General features: G+C 37.2%; 2 protein-coding genes and 1 non-coding gene across 3 annotated transcripts; all 3 read left to right on the top strand.

Annotated features, from left to right (window-relative positions):
• On the top strand, positions 1 to 2,680 carry CER2 (HXXXD-type acyl-transferase family protein). Its single transcript, XM_059603517.2, has 2 exons — positions 1 to 470; positions 1,777 to 2,680. Exons 1-2 carry the CDS (start codon positions 39 to 41, stop codon positions 2,632 to 2,634), a joined length of 1,290 nt encoding a protein of 429 aa, XP_059459500.2. The 5' UTR covers positions 1 to 38; the 3' UTR covers positions 2,635 to 2,680.
• A 4,196-nt stretch (positions 2,681 to 6,876) lies between these two features.
• ATR1 (P450 reductase 1) lies at positions 6,877 to 14,453 on the top strand. Its single transcript, XM_059603515.2, has 18 exons — positions 6,877 to 7,549; positions 8,266 to 8,325; positions 8,435 to 8,511; positions 8,615 to 8,672; positions 8,788 to 8,871; positions 8,948 to 8,984; positions 9,948 to 10,017; positions 10,169 to 10,363; positions 10,445 to 10,537; positions 11,324 to 11,549; positions 11,628 to 11,711; positions 11,812 to 11,963; positions 12,059 to 12,155; positions 12,295 to 12,444; positions 12,528 to 12,605; positions 12,699 to 12,821; positions 12,911 to 13,024; positions 13,811 to 14,453. Exons 1-18 carry the CDS (start codon positions 7,244 to 7,246, stop codon positions 13,889 to 13,891), a joined length of 2,085 nt encoding a protein of 694 aa, XP_059459498.2. The 5' UTR covers positions 6,877 to 7,243; the 3' UTR covers positions 13,892 to 14,453.
• Positions 14,454 to 16,099: 1,646 nt separating this feature from the next.
• Positions 16,100 to 24,015, top strand: LOC132190414 (uncharacterized). Its single transcript, XR_015909147.1, has 6 exons — positions 16,100 to 16,611; positions 16,891 to 17,083; positions 18,546 to 18,632; positions 19,495 to 19,881; positions 22,040 to 22,190; positions 22,804 to 24,015. It is a non-coding gene; the product is annotated as an uncharacterized LOC132190414 (transcript).
• Positions 24,016 to 24,481: the final 466 nt, after the last annotated feature.

Genomic DNA, 24,481 nt, shown 5'->3' with positions numbered 1-24,481 from the left:
CTGCATTGTTATACTCAAAAGGGAAATCCTGAACAACTATGGTCTCAACAAGTATGGGAAGCCCGGAGATTTGTAACAGAAAGCTAACGACTGCGGTGCCGGCGACACAGACCGGCGAGAACAAGGTTTCGGAGCTGACAGACATGGACTTGGCGATGAAGCTCCATTACATTGAAGGGGTTTACTTCTTTACGAGTGAAGCAGCTGAAGGGCTGAGACCAGAGGACTTGAAGGGACCCTTGTTCCATTGCCTCTCTCGCTTCTTCACCGCCTCAGGGAGGGTTCGGAGATCCGAAACCGGCCGGCCCTTCATCAAGTGCAACGATAGTGGAATCCGAATCGTTGAAGCCGACTGCGACCAAACCATTGAACAAGTTTTGGCCACCAAGGATCACTCTTTTCATAGCTCCCTTGCTTATACTCAACATCTTGGTCCTGATCTTGGTTTCTCACCTCTCGTCATTATACAGGTATTACTCTCTTTCTCCCCCGTCAGTATTCTCTATATTTTTGTTTCACAATTATTCAAGAAATGATTATATGAAAAAAGTAAATATATTTTTTTTTAAAAGTACGTTTTATTTCTTTCACTCAATTTCTATAATTATGTATGAGCGAGAAGTTAGAGCTAGTTAGCTAGACTAGAGTATAAAGGATGAATGCCCACATGGGAATTGGGATGAGCTTTATTTTCTGTTCCCATATGTTTCGGGGTTTTTTTCTTTTGGATATATACTGTCGGATTAGTCCATGATCTCTTGAAAAGAAAACTTATCCAGGTAAATTCTTGGGATCCGAATCCTCAGCAATGGGGGCAAAATTGCTAAGCCCCTAATTTTATCAATCCTAGCCCTTTAATATTATTCAAGTGTCTACAAGCCACCACATGTCCTAATAATAATAAAATAATAAATTATTAAAATAAAATAATAAATACTATGGGGGTGGCCGGCCACCCCAAAAGGTCAGTTGGGGGTGGGCCACCCCATGGCCATAGGGGGTGGTTCGGCCATCCCCAAAGACCGGCCCTTGAGGGTGGCTTATGGCTGAGCTGGGGTGGTCAGCCACCTCCTATGGGGAGAATGGGGTGGCTGAACCACCCCATATTTTTTAATATTTTATTTTTATTTTTTTAAATATAAATAATATTTTATATTGAGTGGGATATGTAGCGGGTTAGTGACTGTTGGATGAAAATGGATAGTCGAGATTTAAAAAAAAAAAAATTGATAGGCAATTTTCACACTATTGCCATAATCCCAATCCCTTCAAGTAAACCTAAAACCTTGTAGTCTCAGTCCCATCCCTACTGATATTTTGATTAGGCTGTCCCATTAAGCATTAAGTGCATCACACCCATCTTAATTTGGACAGGATCCAATTCTCTTTAGTATAGGGGCAAAATTGTCCAAAAAAAATTTAGACCATTTTATCCCTACTTTAACAAGAACCGGCTCTTCTCCGATCTATTTGGACCGGAAAGGATCCAAATGCCCTTAATTTATTCATTCTAGTAGTCAAAAAGGTCACTTCTCCTTCTCTTTCTTTTTTTAATTTTTTTAATTTTTAATTTTTTAAGTTATTTAATGTTTTTATAAGCAATAAAGTAGATATAAAGGGGGTGGATGTCTGTTAGTGGTGGATATTACGAATTTACGATGTTAAATATTATCTTAAAAGTGTTTTTTTTTTTTTTTAATATTTAAAAAGAGAATAATTTTACCCTTTATTTTGACCCCTTTTTTCTTCATCTGGCCGGGCACGACTTGTGATCAGTTCACACGGTTCAAACATGGAGGAGTGTCCGTTGGACTCAGCTGGGCTCATGTTCTTGGAGATGCATTCGCAGCCATAGCCTTCATCAATTTGTGGGGCCAGATCTTGTCTGGTCACGCGCCACCGAAGTGTCTCCACGCGCCAATTCCCAGGAAACCCAAATTCCCACCTACTATTCCCAATAAATCAATTCCCACATTGAAAAGGGTGGACCCCGTAGGAGATTGCTGGCTAACTGCCAGTATCTGTAAAATGGACACGAACTATTTCCATGTCACCGCAGAACAACTTGAGCAGATGGTAGCAAAAGCTCGTGCCGTGGCCAAAATCTCACATTTCCAAGTCCTCTCTGCTATAATATGGAAATATTTATCTGAAATCAGGGAAGGGGAGACAAGGATTGTAACAATCTGTAAAACAAATTCCCACAACAGGGAAAATGAATATCCAACCAATGCCATGGTGCTGAGCGCAGTTGAAGCCGATTTCTCAGTGGCGAAAGCCGATATATCGGAGTTGGCAGAGCTGATAGCTGAGAAAAGAGTGGAGGAAAATGAAGAAATGGTGGAGATAGAAAATGGGGAGGCCGATTATATAGCATATGGAGCAAACTTGACATTTGTGAATCTGGAAGAAGCAAAGATTTATGGGCTGGAAATGAAGGGAAATAGACCTGCTTTTGCCAACTATGCCATCAATGGGGTTGGAGATGAAGGTGTTGTTTTGGTGCTTCCAGGGCCAATAAATGGGAAAGGGGAGGGAGATGGGAGAGATGGGTTGGTGGTCACCGTGGTTCTTCCTGAAAATCAGTTCCCGCTGCTCATAAATAAGCTTGAAAGGGATTGGAATGTCGTTTAAATAGTAAAAGATTGACATGCAGGCTGATTCCCTGGATATATATATAGAGAGAAGAGATGGTGGTGAGATGGCTGGTAGAATGCAAAAAAGCATTCCTCTGTATATATATATAAGTTGTGTGCTACTTCTGTTTGATGATTGATATGATATATACTATGTTGTTGTTTTTAGATGTATTTGTAAGAGCAGAAAAAGACGAGAACTGATATACATCTCAATTTTTTTTTTTTTTTTTTCTCAAAAGTTAATTTTTAAATGATGTGTCATCATTTCATGAGATTTATTATTTTGAAAAATGTGTCACCAACTTATGAGATAATGATACATCATTTTAAAAATGACACAAATCCTGACTTCTTTCACTTGTTTCAAATTATGGATATGTAAGAGTCGAAGACAGAGATAGTCTAGTATGGTACCACCTTACGTATACGTTGCACGTTGTGGTGTTAAGGGGCATATTATTTTCTGAGAAATGTCACACATCCCAAATTTGTTTTCTAAAATTTGGTTCTCAAATGATATGTCATCATCTCATGAGTTGGTGACACACTTTCCAAAATAATAAATCACATGAGATGGTGATGCATCATTTGGGAACACAAATTTAGAATGTATAGCACTCCTCTTAATTCTCTACTGCGCATCCCTATATGCCTAATGGACTGGACCATCGAGCCTAGGTGGTTTCAGTATTTGGGACTAATGTGATCCGTTTGTAATGGGCTCTCCTGTCCCAGACCCAATTGGACAAATATTCGTCTTTGGTTGCAAGTCGATAAAGAAAAAAAGAAACATATAAAACATATGGGCCTGAGACTAGACCTAATACGAGCTTGGCCCACAGGCATGCGACACAAAACGCGACGCTCGATAGTCGATAGCTCCACCACCAGCATTATGGACCGTCCACGTGTTCATTGTAAATCGAAGGGAAGTCAAAACAACCACAAAGTTATAAAAAATAGGAAGGACCGAAGGAGGAAGGACATAAAACAAACGACAAAATCATGACTTGTAAAGCTAGTGACACCCCCTCTGGTTTAGCAATACATAAGCGGTACACCATCTCAATCAAACCGCTTAATTAGCAATACATAAGCGGTTTGATTGAGATGGTGCCTTCTTAAATATAGTTGGTTAAGGTTTTTAACAGGAGAAAAAATTTGAAACTTTAACTTAGGGTCGGCTTATAATTATGTTTGAGGGGTCTAAAAGTATTTTTAACATTAAAAAAGTTTGTTTGCTAAAAAAATTAAAAGCAATTGTAGGGATTCAAAAAGCCTAAAAATGATCAAAATGCACTTTTAGTAAAAGCTTAAAAATGAAACTTTTGCCCAAAGTTATTTTTGACGTAAAAACTTTATTTATTAAACGTAATTCCAAACAGACTTTTAGTTTTGAATAAAACTTTTGCAGTAATTTGTGGTCTTTATACAGTGGTATCAAGAATCCTTGATTAATACTTGGAATCAGAATCCATCTTAATTCATCATCTGAACCTCTATATGAAAAAAAAAAGAAAAAAAAAGATTGGATCTCTATATCCGAGGTATTAAAATTCGTTGAAATTTGGACAAACTATCCATAAAAAAAGATTGAGATGCTCACTTGTTACCCAAATTTCAATCAATCATCCAAAAACAAGAAATTTTTGATAGGAGAAAATTGGAATTAATTGATTGATGTGATATAAAAGTAATACGAGTACCAAACTTTTTTAGTGATGTGGACAAGTGAGTTTGACCTTTTTTATTTTTAAAGAAAAATCTTTATCAAACATATATATAAGTTTTGTAACTCTTTATTTTCTGTGCCCGAGTTCAAATAGCCAATTAGGGATTTTTTTTTTTTTTAGGAAACTTCACGAAAGACTCATGGATTACTACGCAATTTGAAAAGACCCCACAAGTTTCAAAACCTCTTAATTTCACTCATGATCTTTTAATTTGATGCAATCTACCTATTTCATCAGTTTTTGGACGTTAAAATTGATGAAAAGCTTGTTTGAGATTACGATTTTTTTCTACTCAAATCAACTCTTTTTTTTTTTTTTTTTTTGATTGTGAATTTAGAAGAAAAAAAAAGAGTTGAGATTATGTTTAAGGATATATTATAAAAAATATAATTAAAAAACAACCAAAATATTAAAAAACAAAATTTAAAATTTAAAAATACAAAAATTAGGTTAAATTTTGAACCATCCCTAGGGGTGGCCAGACCACCACAAAGGGGTGGATCAGCCACCCCCAAGTGTCTAGGGGTGGCCGAGCCACACCCAACGACTACTTGGGGGTGGCCGATCCACCCCTAGTGGGTGAATCGGCCACCCCCAAATTAGACGGGAGTGGCCGAGCCACCCCCTTAAACCGATTGGGGGTGGCTGATCCACACCTAGCTCCCCTAGAGGCTACTTTCAGCCGCCCCCAAATTAGACGGGAGTGGCCGAGCCACCCCCTTAAACCGATTGGGGGTGGCTGATCCACACCTAGCTCCCCTAGAGGCTACTTTCAGCCGCCCCCTTAAATCGGTTGGGGGTGGCCGATCCACACCTAGCTAATGGGGGTGGCAAGCTTGCCACCCCCAACTGCTACTTAGGGGTGGTCCGGCCACCCCTAAATATTTAAATTTTTTTTAATACTTTTAAAATGTTTATTTATAATTTTTATTAGTTAAGGTGAAAATCTTTTAATTGAGTTTAAAAGGTTGCCAAACATGAATTTAGCAAAGAATTGAGTTGAATTGGGAAAATTATGTTTCCCAAATATCTCTGAAACTTTTATAAAATTTTCAATTTACCCTTAATTTTTAAATTAATTAATTTTTTAAATTAAAAAAGAAAAGAAAATTGAAGCGTTAGTCTGTATTTTTAATGGGAAAGGTCAATTGTATCAAATTGAAAATTAAGAGGGGTAAAATTGAGAGTTTATAAAATTTGAGATATTCTCAAAACAAGTGGTAGTTCAGAGATTCTAAATGAAGTTATTATTATTATTATTTTAATTTTAATTTTTTTTTTGTAAGAAGCCGGTAGGGATCCTTAATCCATGAAAGGCTTGGGCCCCATTTGGTAAACCCCTTCCCCTCTCCTCAATATTCAATACTATTCACTTTTTTTTTTAAAAAAAATCAACATCAAAATATTATCAATTTTTTCATTTTTTATATCACATCATTTACCTTTTATTGCTATTTAAATAAAAAAAATAATTATAAAACAAAACATTTTCACCTTTCCATATCATTTTTTTTTTTTTAAATACCAAACATTCTTATTTTTATTTATTTTACATCAATCTATTCAGTTCTGTATCCCGGTGGTCAATGTTTACTGTCAAGGTTTACCAAACAAAGCCATAAAAAAAAGAAAGTGGCGTACTGAACGGACGTAAACAACACAAAAGTCACAAAAGAAAAAGCGCGAAATCCTGAACATCAATACAGCTTTTGTCAAAGCGCTGAATACCGTTCCGGTAAACGTGAACAAAACAAAACGGGTAATGCTATATATATTATTGAGATAAAAAACAGCACCAATCGACGATTTGTCAACGCGCAGAATTCAGTTGCCGTAAGCGACCGCAAACGCGAACGTCACACGTATTGAACGCTCGCATAGGAGAATCTTTGATTTTCAGGCCCAGATCCATGCAATATTCAAAGGTAATATTTTACAGTATATATATATATTATTTAGAAATGTAATACACCGAGCTTCTATTCTATTTTTATCTTAATTGTTAATGCGTTACGGATAATCAGACAAATAAACGGCTCAAATCATGTGTAATGCAAATAACAAAATAAGACATTTTTATCTCAATACAATTTCACTTGCTCCGGTGATCATGTCAATTAGTCAGTAATTTTTTTTCTACAAGAAATTAATTTAAAAATTGATTGACATTACAGGGGAAAGCCCATGTTTGCAATGAAGCCCCCACAAAATAATTCCTCAATAAATACCCGACCCTCCAAAAGGCAATTTTCATAATTTTGCCCCCACATGTGAAGATTTCCGATTCCATCCCGGCACTGCTATATGGTACAGTGAAATAGTAATGACGATATAAAAATAAAAATATATATAGCATTACTCTCACTCGAAAACGGTGGGGTGGAAGGGTACCGAATGGGTCCAAATTATTTTTATTTATTTATTTATTTTTCATTGCTATCTTAGCTGGACCATTCGTTTAGAATGAAGGGTTTATTGCAGTAGTGTTGCACCATGCAATTCCGATCTGAATCCCTCGTGAAGATAATTGAAAGCGCCCAAAACTTATAGTCAAACCCAGTGGGACCCACCTCACAACACACACAGAGAGGTAGCTCTGGTCTCCACGCTGTTCTCTCTCTCACACAGACAGGTAGCTCTGGTCTCCACGCCGTTCTCTCTCTCTCTCTCTCTCTCTCTCTCTTCGTCACTAGCTTTCTTACACACAACAACCACCGGCTTTTAGGGCTTCCCGAGCTCTCCAAAAAGACGCAAGAGAAAGAGAAAAGAGGAAAGAGGAAAAGCCCTAGCCTGAGTGAAAAGCTTGTCCGTACGAAAGAGCTTTGTGTTTTTTTTTTGGTTGGAGCTTAAATTTCGGATCGGACTGACACTATGGGGGGTTCGGATTCGGAGTTGGTACGGACGCTGGAATCGGCGCTGGGGATATCGCTTGGCGGGTCGGTGTCGGACTCGGTGGTGGTGATCGCGACGACGTCGTTGGCTGTGGTGATCGGGCTGTTGGTCGTGTTGGTGTGGAGGAGATCGTGGGATCGGAATGGTAGCAGGGAGGTCAAGCCGGTGGTGGTGCCCAAGTTGTCGGTCAAAGACGAGGACGACGAGGTCGAAGCAGAGTCCGGGAAGTCTAAGGTTGCCATTTTCTTTGGTACTCAGACCGGCACTGCTGAGGGCTTCGCTAAGGTAAGCTTCTTCTTCTTCTTCTTGGTTTTGAAGTATGAAACAGTTTAGCTGTTGATTGTGTGATTTGTGGTAGTTATGGTGTTAAGCTGAAGATTTGGAGTGAGGATTATACCTGAAACGTCTTTTATTTATTGGTTTGGTTTGTATTATGTGTAATTCCTTGTCTCACATAGTTGAATCCTAATTCATTATTGCAAGAATTGGTACAATTGGTGCTATGAAATTCCAATTTGTTTAGAATTCGGATTACAGTGGACATGAGTCGAGGATGCGCTGTGTGAATTAGGCATTTCTTGCATTTAGGAGAAAGTTTTGCCCTGGTTTTTGCTCCCAATGCGAGAAGGGCGCTCCCTAAACGATAGCCAAGCAGCTTCTTGGTTAGTTTTCAGCTGATGTACGGAACCTGGTCTTAAACAGTATCAGGCAACATGTTCCTCAATCATTAATAACATGTTACTTGGTGTACTAATAATCACACATTTTGCTAATTTAGTTGGGAACACCACAATCATTACGGTAGGGGATGTTCATCGCTAATTCTCTATCCTGGATGGTTACAATCTATGTTAATACGTGACTTGAACTCCTGAAAGAGTCGGTTCCTCAATAAAAAAGTTTATTTTCGTCATTGTTTTTCCACAAGCAATTTATATTTATTTTTATCACTTTTGCATAAGTGTTCTTAAGGCTTTTATGTTTGCGTTTTTCAATTATAGGCTTTAGCTGAAGAGATCAGGGCAAGATATGATAAAGCAGCTGTCAAAGTTGTTGACCTGGTATGTTGGATTGGAATTGTTGTGTGATGTTGCATCATGGGATGCATGATTGCTTCTTTAAAGAAAAAACATTTACTATTCAACTTCTTGTTGACTATGTTTAAAATAGGATGATTATGCCGCGGATGACGATCAATATGAAGAAAAACTGAAGAAAGAGACTTTGGCTTTTTTCATGGTGGCCACGTAAGATAGATCTTTAACTTAAATGGCATTATGTTAAACTTGGAATGCATATTGCTTTTCAGAATGCATGGTATATTCAATATATTTGAGCTTGACATTGTAGTTATGGTGATGGGGAGCCAACTGATAATGCTGCGAGATTTTACAAATGGTTTGCTGAGGTTGGTAGATTTACTGCGAATCAACCATGAAAACAGATTATGAAGTCACAGTCTGGTTGAATTTCCACTTTAATTTTTAGCTGATATATTAAAATGCCTTAAATTCTATTTTCAGGGTAAAGATAGGGATCCATGGCTTCAACAGCTCAGATATGGTGTTTTTGGTTTGGGTAACCGGCAATATGAACATTTCAATAAGGTAAATTAGTAAGTTGGGTATGCTCATCCATATCATATTGTAACTGTGACATCTGATGGCACCCCTTTTGAAACAGATTGGGAAGGTGGTTGATGAACGACTTAGTGAACAAGGTATTTGTTTTCAATATTGACATTCACTATCATGAGAAGCATCTTCTGCTGATCTTCTATTGTCTAATCCTGTAACTGCGCCAATTATGGGCTACAAATTTACTGTTTGGACTAGGAAGCATTTTGTAGTACTTCAACAGCATAAAAAAGTTTGTACTTGTGGTAGATTTCAATGAAGATAAGCATGTATAATACAAGTATGGGAATATTAGCATTCTCTTTTAATGGTAGCCTGACTATAAATGATATTGGCTTGTTGATGTGACATGAGCTTGTGAACTTTCAGCTAAATGCTTTGTGAATGCTTTAGTGGTGTGTGAGGTTATGTTATTTGTAGTGTTTAGTAATTGATATGTAATTTTCAGATAAATTAATGTTAGGATGGCGAATTCAGTGAGTGACTGGGAGACACTGTTTGTCTGCTTTAACTGGTCTAAATTATTATTTTCTGCACTGCTGCCAAATTGTCTTACATAATGTTTTAGGTTTATCAAAACCCCATTAACCAAATTTGTGGATCTCATCTTTGTAACTTTAGAGGTTTCTTTCAACCGGGTTTTATACAGAGCAAGCTCATCTTGTTGTTTAAATATTGATTCTGGTTGCTGGATAATCATCATTAATTTCTCACCCTCTTAAGTTTTTGGCTCGACTCTTGATACCAAAGTTGGTCATTCTTTCATTTGGCTCCTTAACTTCTGAGATTGTGCATTCAATTGAATCAGTGGTTGGTCGTAATATATTCGCTGTGTGAAACTTAATTTTTTCTGGTTTCATACTTGAGCTTCTTTCAAAACGCGACTTAGTGATATGCTAAGTATATACCCACGTATATCTAACTAGTAACTTCCAATTTTGTAAGAGCATAGTTGTTGATCAATATTTGCTAGACACCATGAAATGAAGTCTTCAATTTCGTTTTAGTTGTCAAATCTGTGTAAAGCGTTATACATCTTGGTGCAGGTGCAAAGCGTCTCATTCCGGTTGGTCTAGGTGATGATGATCAATGTCTTGAGGATGATTTTGCTGCTTGGTATACTTTATAGTCTTTAATAGACTTAACTTTTATCTATTCTGTTGCAAAATTTTTAACTGATTTCTAATGTTAGCTTTGGGAAGATTGAGCATTAGTGTCCAGTACGACTTGTGTTTTCTGCTTGAATGATTTGGTTGTTCTTTTATAGGAAGGAACAATTGTGGCCTGAGTTAGATCAGTTGCTTCGAGATGAGGATGATGCAAATACTGTATCTACTCCATATACAGCTATTATTCCTGAATATAGAGTAGTGATTCATGATCCTACTATTACATCTTGTGAGGATAATTATTCAAACATGGCAAATGGGACTGCTTCATTTGATATACACCATCCTTGCAGGTGCTTTGAGATTTAAATGTTGTTAGTCATATCACTGTAATTATTGTTTACTAAAATTGGTTTTATTTCTTTTACCTGAAGGGTTAATGTTGCTGTTCAAAAAGAGCTTCACAGACCTGAGTCTGATCGCTCGTGCATACATCTGGAGTTTGATATTTCAGGGACGGGTGTAAAGTAAGTTCATAAGTACATAGTACTTCCTTGCAAATTTGGGTTTCAAGTTAATGATTTTATTCTGGTCACCTATAACTCATGCATTCCATTGACCAGGCTCTGCCTGAAAGTTAGCCATAAAAAAGAGTAGTTGCTTTTTTTGTGTTTTTTTTCTTTGCAAACAGTAGGATCATTTGGCAATGCTTTTTAGGGTAGCTTTTTATCTTTTTAGCAAAAGCTAAAGCATTAACAAACAACTCAAAACACTCAAAACTATTTTTACCTTTATTTTACAACACAACCAAAAAGAAAAAGCACCTTCTAAAATGTTTTGTCAAATGAACCCAGTATTTTCCCTTCCATGGTGGGGTTTTTCTTAGATTAAGATCTTGTTGGCATTTGAAGTATGATATTTTGTTTATCATCTCTCCAATCATACAATTGACAAGGAAATAGATTTATCACTTAGGCAACCTAGGTCACAGGGTGTTTTTGTGTTTATATATTTCTCTATTTGCGCAAATGCTTTATCCAATTGTCAATGGAAGTATTGGAAAGAAATGAAAACCTAGAATCTTATATTGTAACCGGTTAGGATTGGAGTGGTTGTAACATCCTGGCTTCTGTATATAGTCTTCTAGGATGTTTTATTTGCTTACCAATATGTGCTCCCCACCCCCCATCCCCCATCCCCCCTTTCTCCCCCGATGTTTAACAAATAGTGGATTAATGTGTTGTACTTTATATTAGTTCTAGAATCAAGTCTTTAACTGGTGACTATCATTCCTCCCTTTTTTTTTTTCTCAGGTATGAAACTGGAGACCATGTGGGTGTTTATGTTGAGAATTGTGATGAAACTGTTGAAGAAGCTGGGAAATTGTTGGGTCAACCTCTAGATTTGCTGTTCTCTATTTACACTGACAATGATGATGGCACACCCCTTGGAAGCTCATTGCCACCTCCTTTCCCTGGTCCTTGCACACTCCGCACTGCATTGGCTCGTTATACTGATCTATTAAATCCTCCTCGGAAGGTTATCTCTTTGCATTTGCAGCTTATTTTATTACTTAAATATTTGGTCTTACTGGTTCCTAATTGTTTATTCTTTCAGGCTGCGCTACTTGCTTTGGCTGCTCATGCTGTTGAACCTAGTGAAGTAGAGAGGCTCAAGTTTTTATCTTCGCCTCAGGGGAAGGTTAACAAATCCCTCCCCACCCGACTTTTGTCTTTGTGTTCTTGTTTCACATTTTTTGTTTGTGTTTGTGTCAAAATTTGCTGTGTTTTTCATTTTGCAGGATGACTACTCAAAATGGGTTGTTGGAAGTCAGAGAAGTCTCCTTGAGGTAATGGCTGAGTTCCCGTCAGCAAAACCTCCCCTTGGTGTATTTTTTGCTGCAGTAGCTCCTCGCTTGCAGCCCCGTTACTATTCAATCTCATCTTCGCCTAGGTATTTTATCCTTCCTGGTTATGGTACTCATACGTGGGTTTATCTCATAATATAGACCTTTCACCTAATATTGTTGCTTCCTATATTTTGTACAGATTTGCACCCAATAGGGTTCATGTGACCTGTGCTTTGGTTTATGGTCCAACTCCCACTGGCAGAATTCACAAAGGAGTGTGTTCAACCTGGATGAAGGTAATACTCATGTGGCCTTCTTTTGTGAGCTGTAATGCTGAACTAATTTTATAAGGGGTTCTGTCAATGCCACACGTGGATCATCTCTAGGAACAAAGCTTAGGTCTAAATATTTCTAACATTCAACCATATGAAACAGAATGCAGTTCCTCTAGAGAAGAGCCATGACTGTAGCTGGGCTCCAATTTTTATTAGGCAATCTAATTTCAAGTTACCAGCTGATCATTCACTTCCTGTTATCATGGTGGGACCTGGTACTGGCTTGGCACCTTTCAGAGGATTTCTACAGGTCTGGATTTTTTTTTAATGGATTATAGGGTTTCCTTGCTAGTGTATGAAAATATGAGATTAAAAGTAAGATTGTTTGTCCAGGAAAGAGCGGCCCTTAAAGAGGAGGACGTGCAGCTTGGCCCTGCATTACTCTTCTTTGGATGTAGAAATCGCCGGATGGTAATGATTGTTGCTATGCGTACCTTTGAATCCTAATTTTTGAAAAGAAGTGAGTTTGCTGTACGATTTCCTAAATTTTATCTATGTTGGTAGGATTTCATCTATGAGGATGAGTTAAATAATTTTGTGGAACAAGGTGTGGTCTCAGAGATGATAGTTGCATTTTCACGGGAGGGGCCTCAGAAGGAGTATGTTCAACATAAGATGATGGACAAAGTAAGTAGTGTAGGGGGCAAGCAGAGGTTGCTGTTCGTAAGATAAACATATTACTCCTGATTTCATCAACAATTCTTTTTCATGCACAGGCTGCGTACGTATGGAGCCTGATTTCTCAGGGGGGATACTTTTATGTTTGTGGTGACGCCAAGGGTATGGCTAGAGATGTTCATCGGGCATTGCATACTATTGTCCAACAGCAGGTAAGTACTCTCTCTCTCCCTCCCTCCCTCCCTTGCACACACTCAAAAGACCAGAGCTAAACTCATACTTGAGGGGAGGTAACTATCTATAGGGATATATGGAATAATATGGTTCAGGGATATGTTTGCTTATTGTTGCAACATATGCTACTTTTATTCTTGAAGTTACGATTTTACATCTTAACACACTTATAATGTTTCCTTTATATGTTCTTGTTTATCTCTGCTACACCTAATTTATTACAATTTTATTTCTTGACTGCTCACTATAGTATATCATTAGACTTATTGTTGACCAGGAACCTATTTTGTATGTTTATTTACTTAATTTGGTTGGTAACGTGCAACATCCAATTGGCACTTCCTTTCACCAATCTCACTTAGGGTACTTTTGGGTACACGGAAATTGCTATTCTATTACGAAAAATAGTAGTTTTTATTCGAAATGAAAAAAAAATGTGGAATGAAATAGCATTGGAATAGCCATTCACAAGTGTTATATGATTATGATCTTATCCTTATCATATACTCTAACATCAAGGCTATTCCCATTGCCCATGAGAGAAGGACTATTCCAAGTGTTAGACTATATGCATACTTTAACACCAAGGCTATTTTAGTCCACCTTTCATTCTTAATAAAGGCTATTTCTTCTTCCTAATGGAATTGCCATTTTGTGTACCGAACGTTCCCTTAGTTTTTGTAAGTGATATTTGGATGCCATGGTTGGTCTTCTATTGGAGGAATATGTGTTTCAAAATCTTTTTTTTCTGGTATGTATTTCAGGAAAGCGTGGATTCATCAAAGGCGGAGGCTATAGTAAAGAAACTCCAGATGGATGGACGATACCTTAGAGATGTATGGTGACAGTTCCATATTTTCCATTTTCTATCCATGGTTGTTTGTAGCATCTGTGCCAAATGTAGCAGTCAATTTATTTTATCTTCAAGCTCAAGTATCTTTTACTGGCAAGTTTCTGCCATCCTGGAGCTGTAGCAGAGCAGCAGATTATGACGAAGGTGATGGAAACTGAAGCCCTGGTTCGGTGGTTCCTATAAAATTTAATTATGATTTGAAAGATATTTTTGTCCCCCTCCCCCTTTTTTTCTTTCTCCCCCAACCCCCCCACCCCCAAAAAAGAGCAACATTTATTTTTAGAAACAACATAATAGTAGCTAGTTATGAAGATGTCGGGAAACAAAATACTCATAGGTGGTTATTAGGTTGTTTTGAATTGTGTTGTACGAATTAATGATGATATAGCGGAATAAAGCTGTAGTCTCAAAATGTTCTGCAAGTTAAATAGGACTGAGAGATTGATTCACCTAAATTGTGTGGCATTGCCATGTGCACCATTTAGTACTGAACTGGTTGTGATGTTAAATTTTCTCCTTGAATGGCATATAATAGACTCTGCTGATTCACTCTCTTTGGGATTTGGTTTAGGTCCGATAAAAAAACTATAGCCATTTTCTGTTGTCCTTTCATTTATTGGACATTACTAAGAGGTTGGTTGCCCATCGTCTTTTTTGACTTGATGGTCCAGATTAGGATGATGGCAGGTCGGGTTGATTCCTATATTTTTTTTTTTTTTTTTTTTTTTTTATATTTTGTTGCCCCATATCAACCACAGGGAGATGGTATTTTAATGGGAAAACGTCATTTCTCTTTCTTAAAGCATTTACAATAGATGAGCTAAATGTTATTTTTATCTAAAATGGCTCTTCAACTAGCTTCATTTTGGGATTAAATCCCAACATTCCGTTGTTTTACAAGACGACTTATATTATATGATATCCGCTATTCATTTGCATATGTGCTGATAACGGATATGATATTCTCTGTCCAAAGTTAAGGCTAAAAATTCACCTATAATTCATGCAAATGGACAGATAGCGGATGCAAGGAAGGCATTCCGATCAATGTTGATGGAACAAAAACAATCGAAGGCATTAACATTTAAAAAATAAAAAAGAAAAAAAGAAAGAAAGAGAACTCGCTGAAACATCTCTCAAGAGACATTATAAAATAATTGCTTAGCCCATCACGCCAGGGGTGAAAGCTTCTGGATTGCCTGGTAACTGGTTCTGACGGGTGGGGTCAGTTACCCGTAGAAGTTTGATTAACAGTGATGATTGTTGTACAGCATGCGTTTACGACGTGCAATTAATCTTAGTAAAGTTCTCCTACGTTATCAAAAAAAAATAATAATAATAATAAATAACTACTCTCCAACAAGCATTAAAAACAAAAATGCTTCATCTTTTGTTTTTAAATTAGAAATAAAAATACTATAATTTTATTCAATATTCATCTAACAAAATTAACTTTTCACTTCCAACTAACCCTGGAATTAATCTTTGTTAAGTAAAAAGTAATTTCAAGATTATTATTATTATTATTGTTGACAATTGTAATTTGTGTAATACAAATATAGAATCTAAGATTATTATTATTATTTGCTCGTCGTTATTATAAAAGAAATAAAGCACTTAAAATTAGGGGTGAAAATTTAGAATCGTTATAACCGCTAACTGCTAACCGCATTAACCGCTAACTGCTTTTGAAAGTGGTTATTAAAAACCGCACTGAAAACCGCTAACCGCTTTATATATATATATTTATTTATTTGTATGTTATGTACAAGACTATAAGTGAAGTGATGATTTACAAAAATTGTTGTAATTTTATTTATATTATATGTTGTATAGATTTGTAGAACGTGACCAACAAGGATTTTGGTATATAACAATTTTTAATGCTAAAATGGCCATGAAAAGGAAAAAAAAAAAAAAAAATTGTTTAAAGTGAGTCTTAAAACCAGCAAAAAAAAAAAACCCCAATAAAAGGCCCAAAAAAAGCAGTTAGTAGAAAAACGGTTATTCGGATGCAGTTAACCGCTAACCGGACGATTAACTGTCTAGCGGTTAGTGAATACGGTTAGTAAAATTTACAAATCGTCTCGGCGGTTGCAGTTAGGTTTTAAACACTAACTGCAACCGTTTTTTCAACCCTACTTTAAAATGGGAGTAAATGCTGTACACTAAACAAAGAAAAAGAAAATTACGGATTTATAATAAATGCAAAATCGCGGTAGGGGCACTACCGTCAATTCGTCGTCCTCTTCAGCCACCGAGGGCAGACCGGCAGAGCAACGATTCCAGTCATCGCGGGGAAGGGGAGAGTGTCGTCGATGAGAGAACGGCGTCGCCGGGAACCCGTTCCACCCATTTCTGTTGGCCAACAAGTTCTGAAGGGGCGCGTGTCGTCGACGCTCTTCAACAGCTACTCCTCCACCCTCTTTCTTCACCTCAACTCTTCTCTTGCGACCAATACTTAGCTCTCTGTCTCTCTCTGAAACACAATCTAGGGTTTAGAGTTTAGGGTTTTGGCTGTTTTTGAATTCGTCTCTCTTTTCCTTTTCTCTTTGCGGCCGATTTGATAGTGTTGCTTTTTGAGGTTTCCAGATTACGTAAGTACATAACAATATAACATGCCATAGGAAAAACAAGAAGAATGGTTGAGAAAACAAAGAAGCGCATGAAGGGTTCCATCAGCGAAGAAGACATCTCCACTCTCCTTCAAAGGTCCCATCTCTCTCTCTCTCTCTCTCTCTCTCCAGCTCTTTCTTTTTATCTACTCTATCTGAGATTCTGCATGAATACATATTTATTCAACTTCTTCTGGGTAATATGTTGTTTTAGGATTTTTGTTTTATTGTTTTCTATCTTTTAATTTTGGAGGATATAGATTCTGCACACACACACACACACACACACACACACACACATACACACACATAGATAGGGGTGATATGTCGTTGGGTTTTACATTGATGTGGGTGGAGGGGTTCTGGGATTGGGCAGGTATACGGCAACGACGGTTCTGGCGTTGCTTCAGGAAGTCGCGCATTGTCCGGGCGTGAAGATCGACTGGAATGCGTTGGTGCAGAATACTTCAACTGGGATTTCGGATGCTAGGGAGTACCAGATGCTATGGCGCCATTTAGCTTATCGTCATACTTTGCTCGATAAATTGGAAGATGGGGCTCATCCTATGGTCTGTCTGCCCCCTTTCCTTGAATTTTCATAGGCTAACTATTTATGAATGATGGGGTCTGATAGTCGAAGTAAATTGGTGAATTTGTAGTGGTTTGTGGGACTAAATGGGGTTTGTGAGATGCAAGGGTGGAGCTAGAAATTTAGGTTTGGGGGCAAAAAACTAAAAAAGAATACTTTTTTAGGATGTAAAAAAAAAAAATCATTTTGTAGGGTAAACATGAGAAAATTTAAAAATTTTAGGGGAAATTTTAAAAGCCTCCACCCATACACCTAGTTCCGCCCCTGACTAGCTGAGATGACAAATACGATGGCTGTGATTGAAGTGTATGTCTTCGTATTGCATTGTTTGCTACTTTTATGACAAGTTAGGATTCTATATGGAAAAAAAGTAGAGAGGGGATATTTCACTAACAAAAGATGAAGTACAATGGTGGTGAGAAACACTCAAATCCTTGCCCTCCATACACCCAAACGTCTCCCTCATTGGTACAAATTTCACATGGCACGAGAATTTCTTTTTGTCTAATTCTTTGGCCATGACACTGCTCACAAGGAGAGGATTTTACCAAAGCTCACTAACTGACAGAAATGCGGCCACAAAGGCAGTTGAAAAAGTTGACTGTCTCAAAGGAATCTTTTGGTCCCATTAGATAGAATTCGAGCAATGCAAAAAGATACTAATGGTTGAATTCGATCCTAAATAATAATTGCATACTAGTTCTATTGGCACATGGTGCATACATGGAAGCGAATTCGATCCTAAATAATAATTGCATACTAGTTCTATTGGCACATGGTGCATACATGAAAGCGACCTTAAAAATGTAACGTGTTTTAAGGATTGGCGAATTCCTTGAAATAGGCTTTTGGATATTAAATGACATATTCTGGACCTACATATGATAGTCGGACCAAAACTCTTGCGACGTGATGTTATTCAGGGTATTTAAGAAAAAGTATAACAAGCCTAGTTTGTGTTTTAACTTGGCTGGCCAGTAAAATATTGCCAACTTATATTTTGTTTGGTACTGAAGATTCTGCATATTGTGGATATACCATATGGACTGTTCTAATAATGAGACAACATAAAATGGAAAATGCACTTGTTTTGGTCATTTCTAGTTTGTGTTGCTGCTTGTTTTTGCATTCACCAATGTTGTATTCTTTAGCATTGTCTTTTCAGTTATAATCATGAATACCTTAGAGATATAGCCTAGTAATTTTGCTAACTTAGAATTTTGTTATCTTCTTGCACACCTGTATCTTCAATGAATTGATTATCATAGAACTTTGGCGTATTTAAATAAATTATAACGTCCACCTCTTGCAGTAGACCTTTCCCCACATTATCTTACCAGCTATACCTTGTATTTTATCTCAGAAGTAAACTTTGCCTCACATGATCATTAAGATACATATATATTTTTCATCATTACACTGATGTTAAAATTGGCTTGCAGGATGATGATAGTGATTTAGAGTATGAAGTTGAAGCTCTTCCCACTGCTAGTAATGAATCTTCTACAGAGGCTGCAGCATGTGTAAAGGTATGTTGAGTATGATGATTGATTTACTTCAGAATTCTTCGTTTTGCATTTTCTGGGTGAACAGTTTTAATGGAGTTGGTCTGCTTCATGAATTGACTATTTTGGTTTTTTACTCTCTTGGATGGACAAAGAGCCCTGCTAGTTCTTTGTTTAAAAGTATGCTTTTCAACACAAATCTAGCATCCAATCTAGACATTTGTAGGTTTCTTCAGGTAATTAGAAAATTTTATTTTGTAAATAAATCAGTGTTTAGAGTAATAGCAGAAGAGTAGTGGTGAAACACAAAGAGACTGTCCCTAGATAAATGTACTGGGCAAGTAGGTTCAGTAATTTCCAGTGACTTTCTGATTCTTATCTGCACATATTCTGTAAAAGGTATTAATATTCACAAAAAGTTACAACCTTGGAGAACAAAAATTATTCACACAGAGGTTTATGAATCAATTAAGGGCCAAGACGCATGCCATGAATCCTCCTCCTGACCCAACCGACATAATATGGGGTAAATTTTCTTACTCATAGATTGTAGGATATCTTAATGGCTTGTGCTATGAATGGGTGGGACTACAGCTGAGATTTGTGATAATTCGATTGCTTGCATTGAGTATGGTTATATTAGTTGTATATGAGTTCAGCTTCCCTTCGTTTTGATTAAATTTTTGAATATTCACATGAGGCAGAACATCGAATATCTGGTCAGTCCATTAGATTATATACTAAGGCTGGCATGTCATATTTTGCACATCTATTTTGATTTGATATTTTTGAACAATCATAGTGCTCGAACCATTTTTTATCTTACTGGTTCATAGATTTTAATTCCCTCCTGTTTAAATTCTGGGAGCGATCGCTTTTTGTTCAGGTACTGATTGCTTCTGGTTTACCAAGTGAGTCTAGCCTCCCAACCAGCTCAATAGTTGATGCACCATTAACTATAAATATACCCAATGGTCTGTCACCCAGAGCTCCTTCAGAAAATTCAGAAGCTACCTGTTCAATGCAAGGGACAAGCATTACTGTTTCGGTTTCTGTTCAGAAGCAGGCCCTTCCTGTAGCTATACCTGCTGAAGTATTGGATGCGAATGGATCAGCCAGTGGCAACCTGCCTCCACGAAGGAAAAGAAAACCATGGTCAGAGGCAGAGGATATGGAACTGATTGCTGCCGTGCAAAAATGTGGTGAGGGAAATTGGGTGAACATTTTAAGGGGAGACTTCAAGTGCGATAGGACTGCTTCACAGTTATCTCAGGTTAACTAACCCTTATAACTTTTACATGGTTGTTCTCCTTTTCTGTGTACTTTTTTCATCAATGCCTTTTCTTCATCTGTGTGATTAATGCAGTGGATAGAGAACAAATGCTCCATTTGAATGATAGTAGGGTTTAGCCAATAAAGCTGTCGAGTGTCACCTGTTCCCTTCTGTGATTGACCAAGGGTTTAATTTTCCAATTTTACTGTTGGATTTTATCCGTTTTCCAATTTATTTGCTCTGTGATCCTGATGAACCACTTTGGCCATGGGGTGGATGATGGCTGGCTCATTTCTAAGGAAATCATTGATGTGTGCCATCTGTTAGACGGGCTTCTAAGCACTACTGCAAAGTAATGTATTTACAGTGGTTCTTGCCTTTTTGTAACTTTTCATTTTCTAATAAATTGCATAAGTTGGGAATCACCTGATTTGACAATTTAGGGCCATTTGAATGCTAATAAACCTTTTTAACATTTAGAATTTTTTTTTAGTGACATGGTGCAGTTTTAATTTTTACCTCATAAACGTTTTATATTTGATAATGCTAGCTCTAGTCCTTAACTTTAAATTTCAATAGCTTCTATATATGAATTACTACCTATGAGTAGGTGGATGGTTACTACCATCCATCTCCACTTCCTATATGTACCACAGAAATGAAGAAAAAGTAAATTGTGTTGGATGATTCATGAGTTTGACTAAGTGTTAGTCATGTTCCTTGAAGTAAAAAATGAGAGCCAATCCTTTTAAGCCAAATTTGGGGTGATACAGGAGTTTGATATGATAAATAAACTCAAATGAATCATATTGGAATCAAGGGTGTATTTGGATGACTTGCACAAATTAAACTTTCCATCGTGTTTATATAATAGATGACTTCAGTACAAACTCATTATCACTAATTGGGCCCCCATGAATCTGCCATCTAGGAATACACAAATTGAGCGATATTCAAAATTGTGGCATTCAATTCTTACAATTGATCTCCTACCATTTGTTTGTGATGAGACGAAATTTTTTCAATGACCCTATTGAAGAAATTCAGTCTACTCTTTTGAATCCTATACAATTTACAACATTAGCCACCAAATTTTCATGTAATGCGTGAACCCTAATAGGTTGTGTATGTATGTGAGATTTTATCTGTACACACTTACCTAAAACAGTATTTTTTTTTGTGACTGATAATCACTAGCAACAACATTGCCAGGGAGGAATTGACTACATGCAACAAAAATTGAAATTTCACTCTCATATTTAGGTTCCATTTGTTTTGATATAAAATATTTTTCCCTAAAAAATAGTTTTCTAGTGTTCGGTTTGGTTGCATTGAAAATCTCAACTGTAAAATCAACAAAAAACCTACAAAATGTAGATAGGTAGTGGTGGTTGGAGATTCCCGCTTTTGGGGGGGGGGGGGGGGGTGGTGGTAGTAACGGCTCAGAGGAGTTTAGGGGCAGGGGGATGTGGCGGTGGCAGAGTGGTGGAGGGGCAGGGAGAGAGGTGGGCATGAGGCACAAGCTTCACCTGAAAAATGGCATATGCTTCAGTGAAGTGTAAGTTGTTTTCTTTCTTTTTTAATATAAGTTTCTGTTGACTATGAAAAGCTTTTTCTTTAACTAACAATCATGAAACTTAGTTTCTATTCTCTAAAGATCCGTTGTCATCTAGTCTGGTCAGGATGTCTGGGTTTCACCCAGTTCTCCCGGGTTCAAATCCCGGCAACGGATTTTTTTCGTCTTTTATTAGTTTTTATTTCATTTTAGTGGATATTGTGAATGTCACTTTGTTATAATGTCTTTAAATTTCTTTTCTATTATCATATCAGGTCGACCAAATCAATATATTTACGAAAACCCTTTAATGTAGTGATGAAATTGTGATACATAATGAATCCTATATATTCTTGTTTATTACTAAAATGAATTGAATCGTTATGCATTTACCTCTTGGTGATAGTTTTGTATAGTCATTGTTTGCCCTGACCTTTGTTCTACTAATAATCAAGATGATTTTCTGAACATGGTAGGATGTATCATGCCAGTGAAACTCAACCTCTGTCCACCCTTAGAGCTTTTTTTCTTCATTTCTTCCCTTTTCTGCCTTTTTTTTCTTTATATTCTACTGATTGTTATAGATTTTTCCTGCATATGCAGAGGTGGGCCATTATTAAGAAGCGGCGTGGCAACTTAAATGTAGGATCCAACTCCACTGGCTCACAACTTTTTGAGGCACGGCGGGCAGCTCATCACGCAATGTCCCTAGCCCTCGATATGCCAGTTAAAAACTTAACAGCCATACGTTCTGGTAATCCCCTCCATTTTATTCTATTTTTAGTATATTGGAGTGCCTGGCAAACAGTATATCAAATATTCTAGTACTGCATGGTTTATCCCCCCCCCCCCCCCCCCCCCCCTAATTTGGAATCTTGACTATTTGATGGGTGTGTTCTCTATGGGGGACACATCTGTCTGAAAACCTACATAAGCTGTTGATCAGTTTTGAAATTATAGGCATCTACGTTTACTTGAGGCCAATATCTGGAACTTTCTTTGGTGCTTGGTCCAACGTTTAGCTGTGTTTTGAATTATGAGAACTTATATCTATTTTTGATAATTTGGAGAAAAATGAAATATGCATTGATTAATTTTCTGCTCGACGGACTGAATATGGTTTTGACAAGGTGACCAGATGATGTGTCCTGAGAGGACAAGATAAATGTTTGGTGGTTCCCAAAGCTGTAAACTAGTACTATATGCCTGTACTGACGAATCTACAAGTTCTGATGAATTTGTCTGAATGATTAACTTCATTTTCATAAGCGATTGCTTACTATTTTTTGGCTTCTGGTGTTTTTAACGCAATTAGTTTTTGGTATGTGTTTAAAATTTGGATGATCTCTCCTTGAATTTGGCAACAGCTGCAACAAATACAACTAGTAACTCTGTGCTTCCTACAACTGGTGAAGCTGCTATGGTTGCCAGCAACTTTATACAAGCTCAGGACCAGTCTGAAGAAGGCTCCATTCCTACAAAATCCTTTCCCATTGGATCATTGGGTTCCCTAGCAAAATCTCAAGTATCCTCAATAAAACCTTCAACAAAACCTACTATTGATTTAGATTCTGCATTAAGAGCAACTGCAGTTGCTGCTGGTGCCCGCATTGCTTCTCCATCAGATGCTGCATCATTTATCAAGGCTACCCGGGGAAAGAATGCTGTCCACTTCAAATCCGCAGGTGGTTTTTCGACCAAATTGTCTGTGCCTGGCGGTGTGTCAACTCACTCAGAGACCCAAACTAATGTACGTCTTGAAGCCAAACCGTGTTTGTCCTATCCTGCTGCCACTGTCACAAGTACTGCTTCACATCCCGGTTTGGTAAACGCTTCCTTGCCAACAGTTCAGCATGCTCCATTCGCTTTTGCCACATCATCAAATATGTTGTCTGAACCGACTAATGCTGTTGGCTCTAGTCTGCCCTCTGAACTTCTGCCAAAGCAAGAGGTTAGGACTGCAGAGGGATCAAAGCCCCGTCACCAGACAAGAAAGCAGAGTGCACAAAACAATTGAATGGTGTTAACAATCCAAATAGTTCTTTGAACACGAAGACAGTTGAAAGTGATGAGAAAGCTGTGCCATTGACAACGGCTGAAGGTAGACAAAACATGAGCGATAATGATATGATGGGTTCACCACTTAGATGTGAAAATCAGTCTGCAATTGAGGTGAATTTTCAGAATCAAGGCACAAATGAGAAACAGGCAGATTTGCCAACAACGGTAGCAGATGGATGTGGTGAATAGCTGGAAATTTCAATTTTGAATTGTGTTTAGGAAATTGTGTATAAATTTTAGATGTTAGAGAATATTGTGGAAATTGGTGTAAATTTTTCTCATTTTGTTAATAGGGTGATGGTATTGTGGGGGAATGGGGGATGCACTCGAGCATTCAAGATGGAATATCGTTCGAGTTGGGTGGTTTCCATTTGAAAGGGAGGTCTCTTTGGGATGCTAAAATCTGTGTTTGTGTGTGCATATGTATATAGCAGTGTTTCCGGAAAACAGAAATTATTCGCATATGACATATAGTATGCAGGCAGGAGACCGACCTGGCAAGGAGCTGGTAATGAAACTATTTATTCCAGTTTTTTTTTTTTTTTAATATATATATATATATATATATATATTTTATTATGGTATTTTATTATTATTATGGTATTTTTGTTATTTTGAGTGTAACCTCAATGATAGATTAGGGGCCAATAAATGTAATTTTCCCAAAACATTCAACCTGGAAAAGTAGGAGGCAGGAGTAACGTAAATCTGTGTTTGGACGTGCAAAAATGACATTTGACTATTTGTAAGTGCAAAAATTTGACACTGTTTCATTTAAATATTTCAAAATTTTGAAGTATTAAAGTATTAATTAAATGATTAAATTTAATTAATTTAAGCTTTTGAATCAGCTTTGAAGACAAAGGATAATTTAACATAATCCATGGGATTTCAAAGAGAAGAAGCAATAAAATCACAAAAGATGCTCGCTTTGATTTATCCTTTTCAGATAACCATATACTTATCCTTGATCTTGGAAGGTTT

Source organism: Corylus avellana, chromosome 9 (assembly GCF_965113065.1).
Source record: "Corylus avellana chromosome 9, dhCorAvel1.hap1.2, whole genome shotgun sequence".
Lineage (NCBI taxonomy): Eukaryota > Viridiplantae > Streptophyta > Magnoliopsida > Fagales > Betulaceae > Corylus > Corylus avellana.
This window is presented reverse-complemented; position numbering and strand designations above follow the sequence as displayed.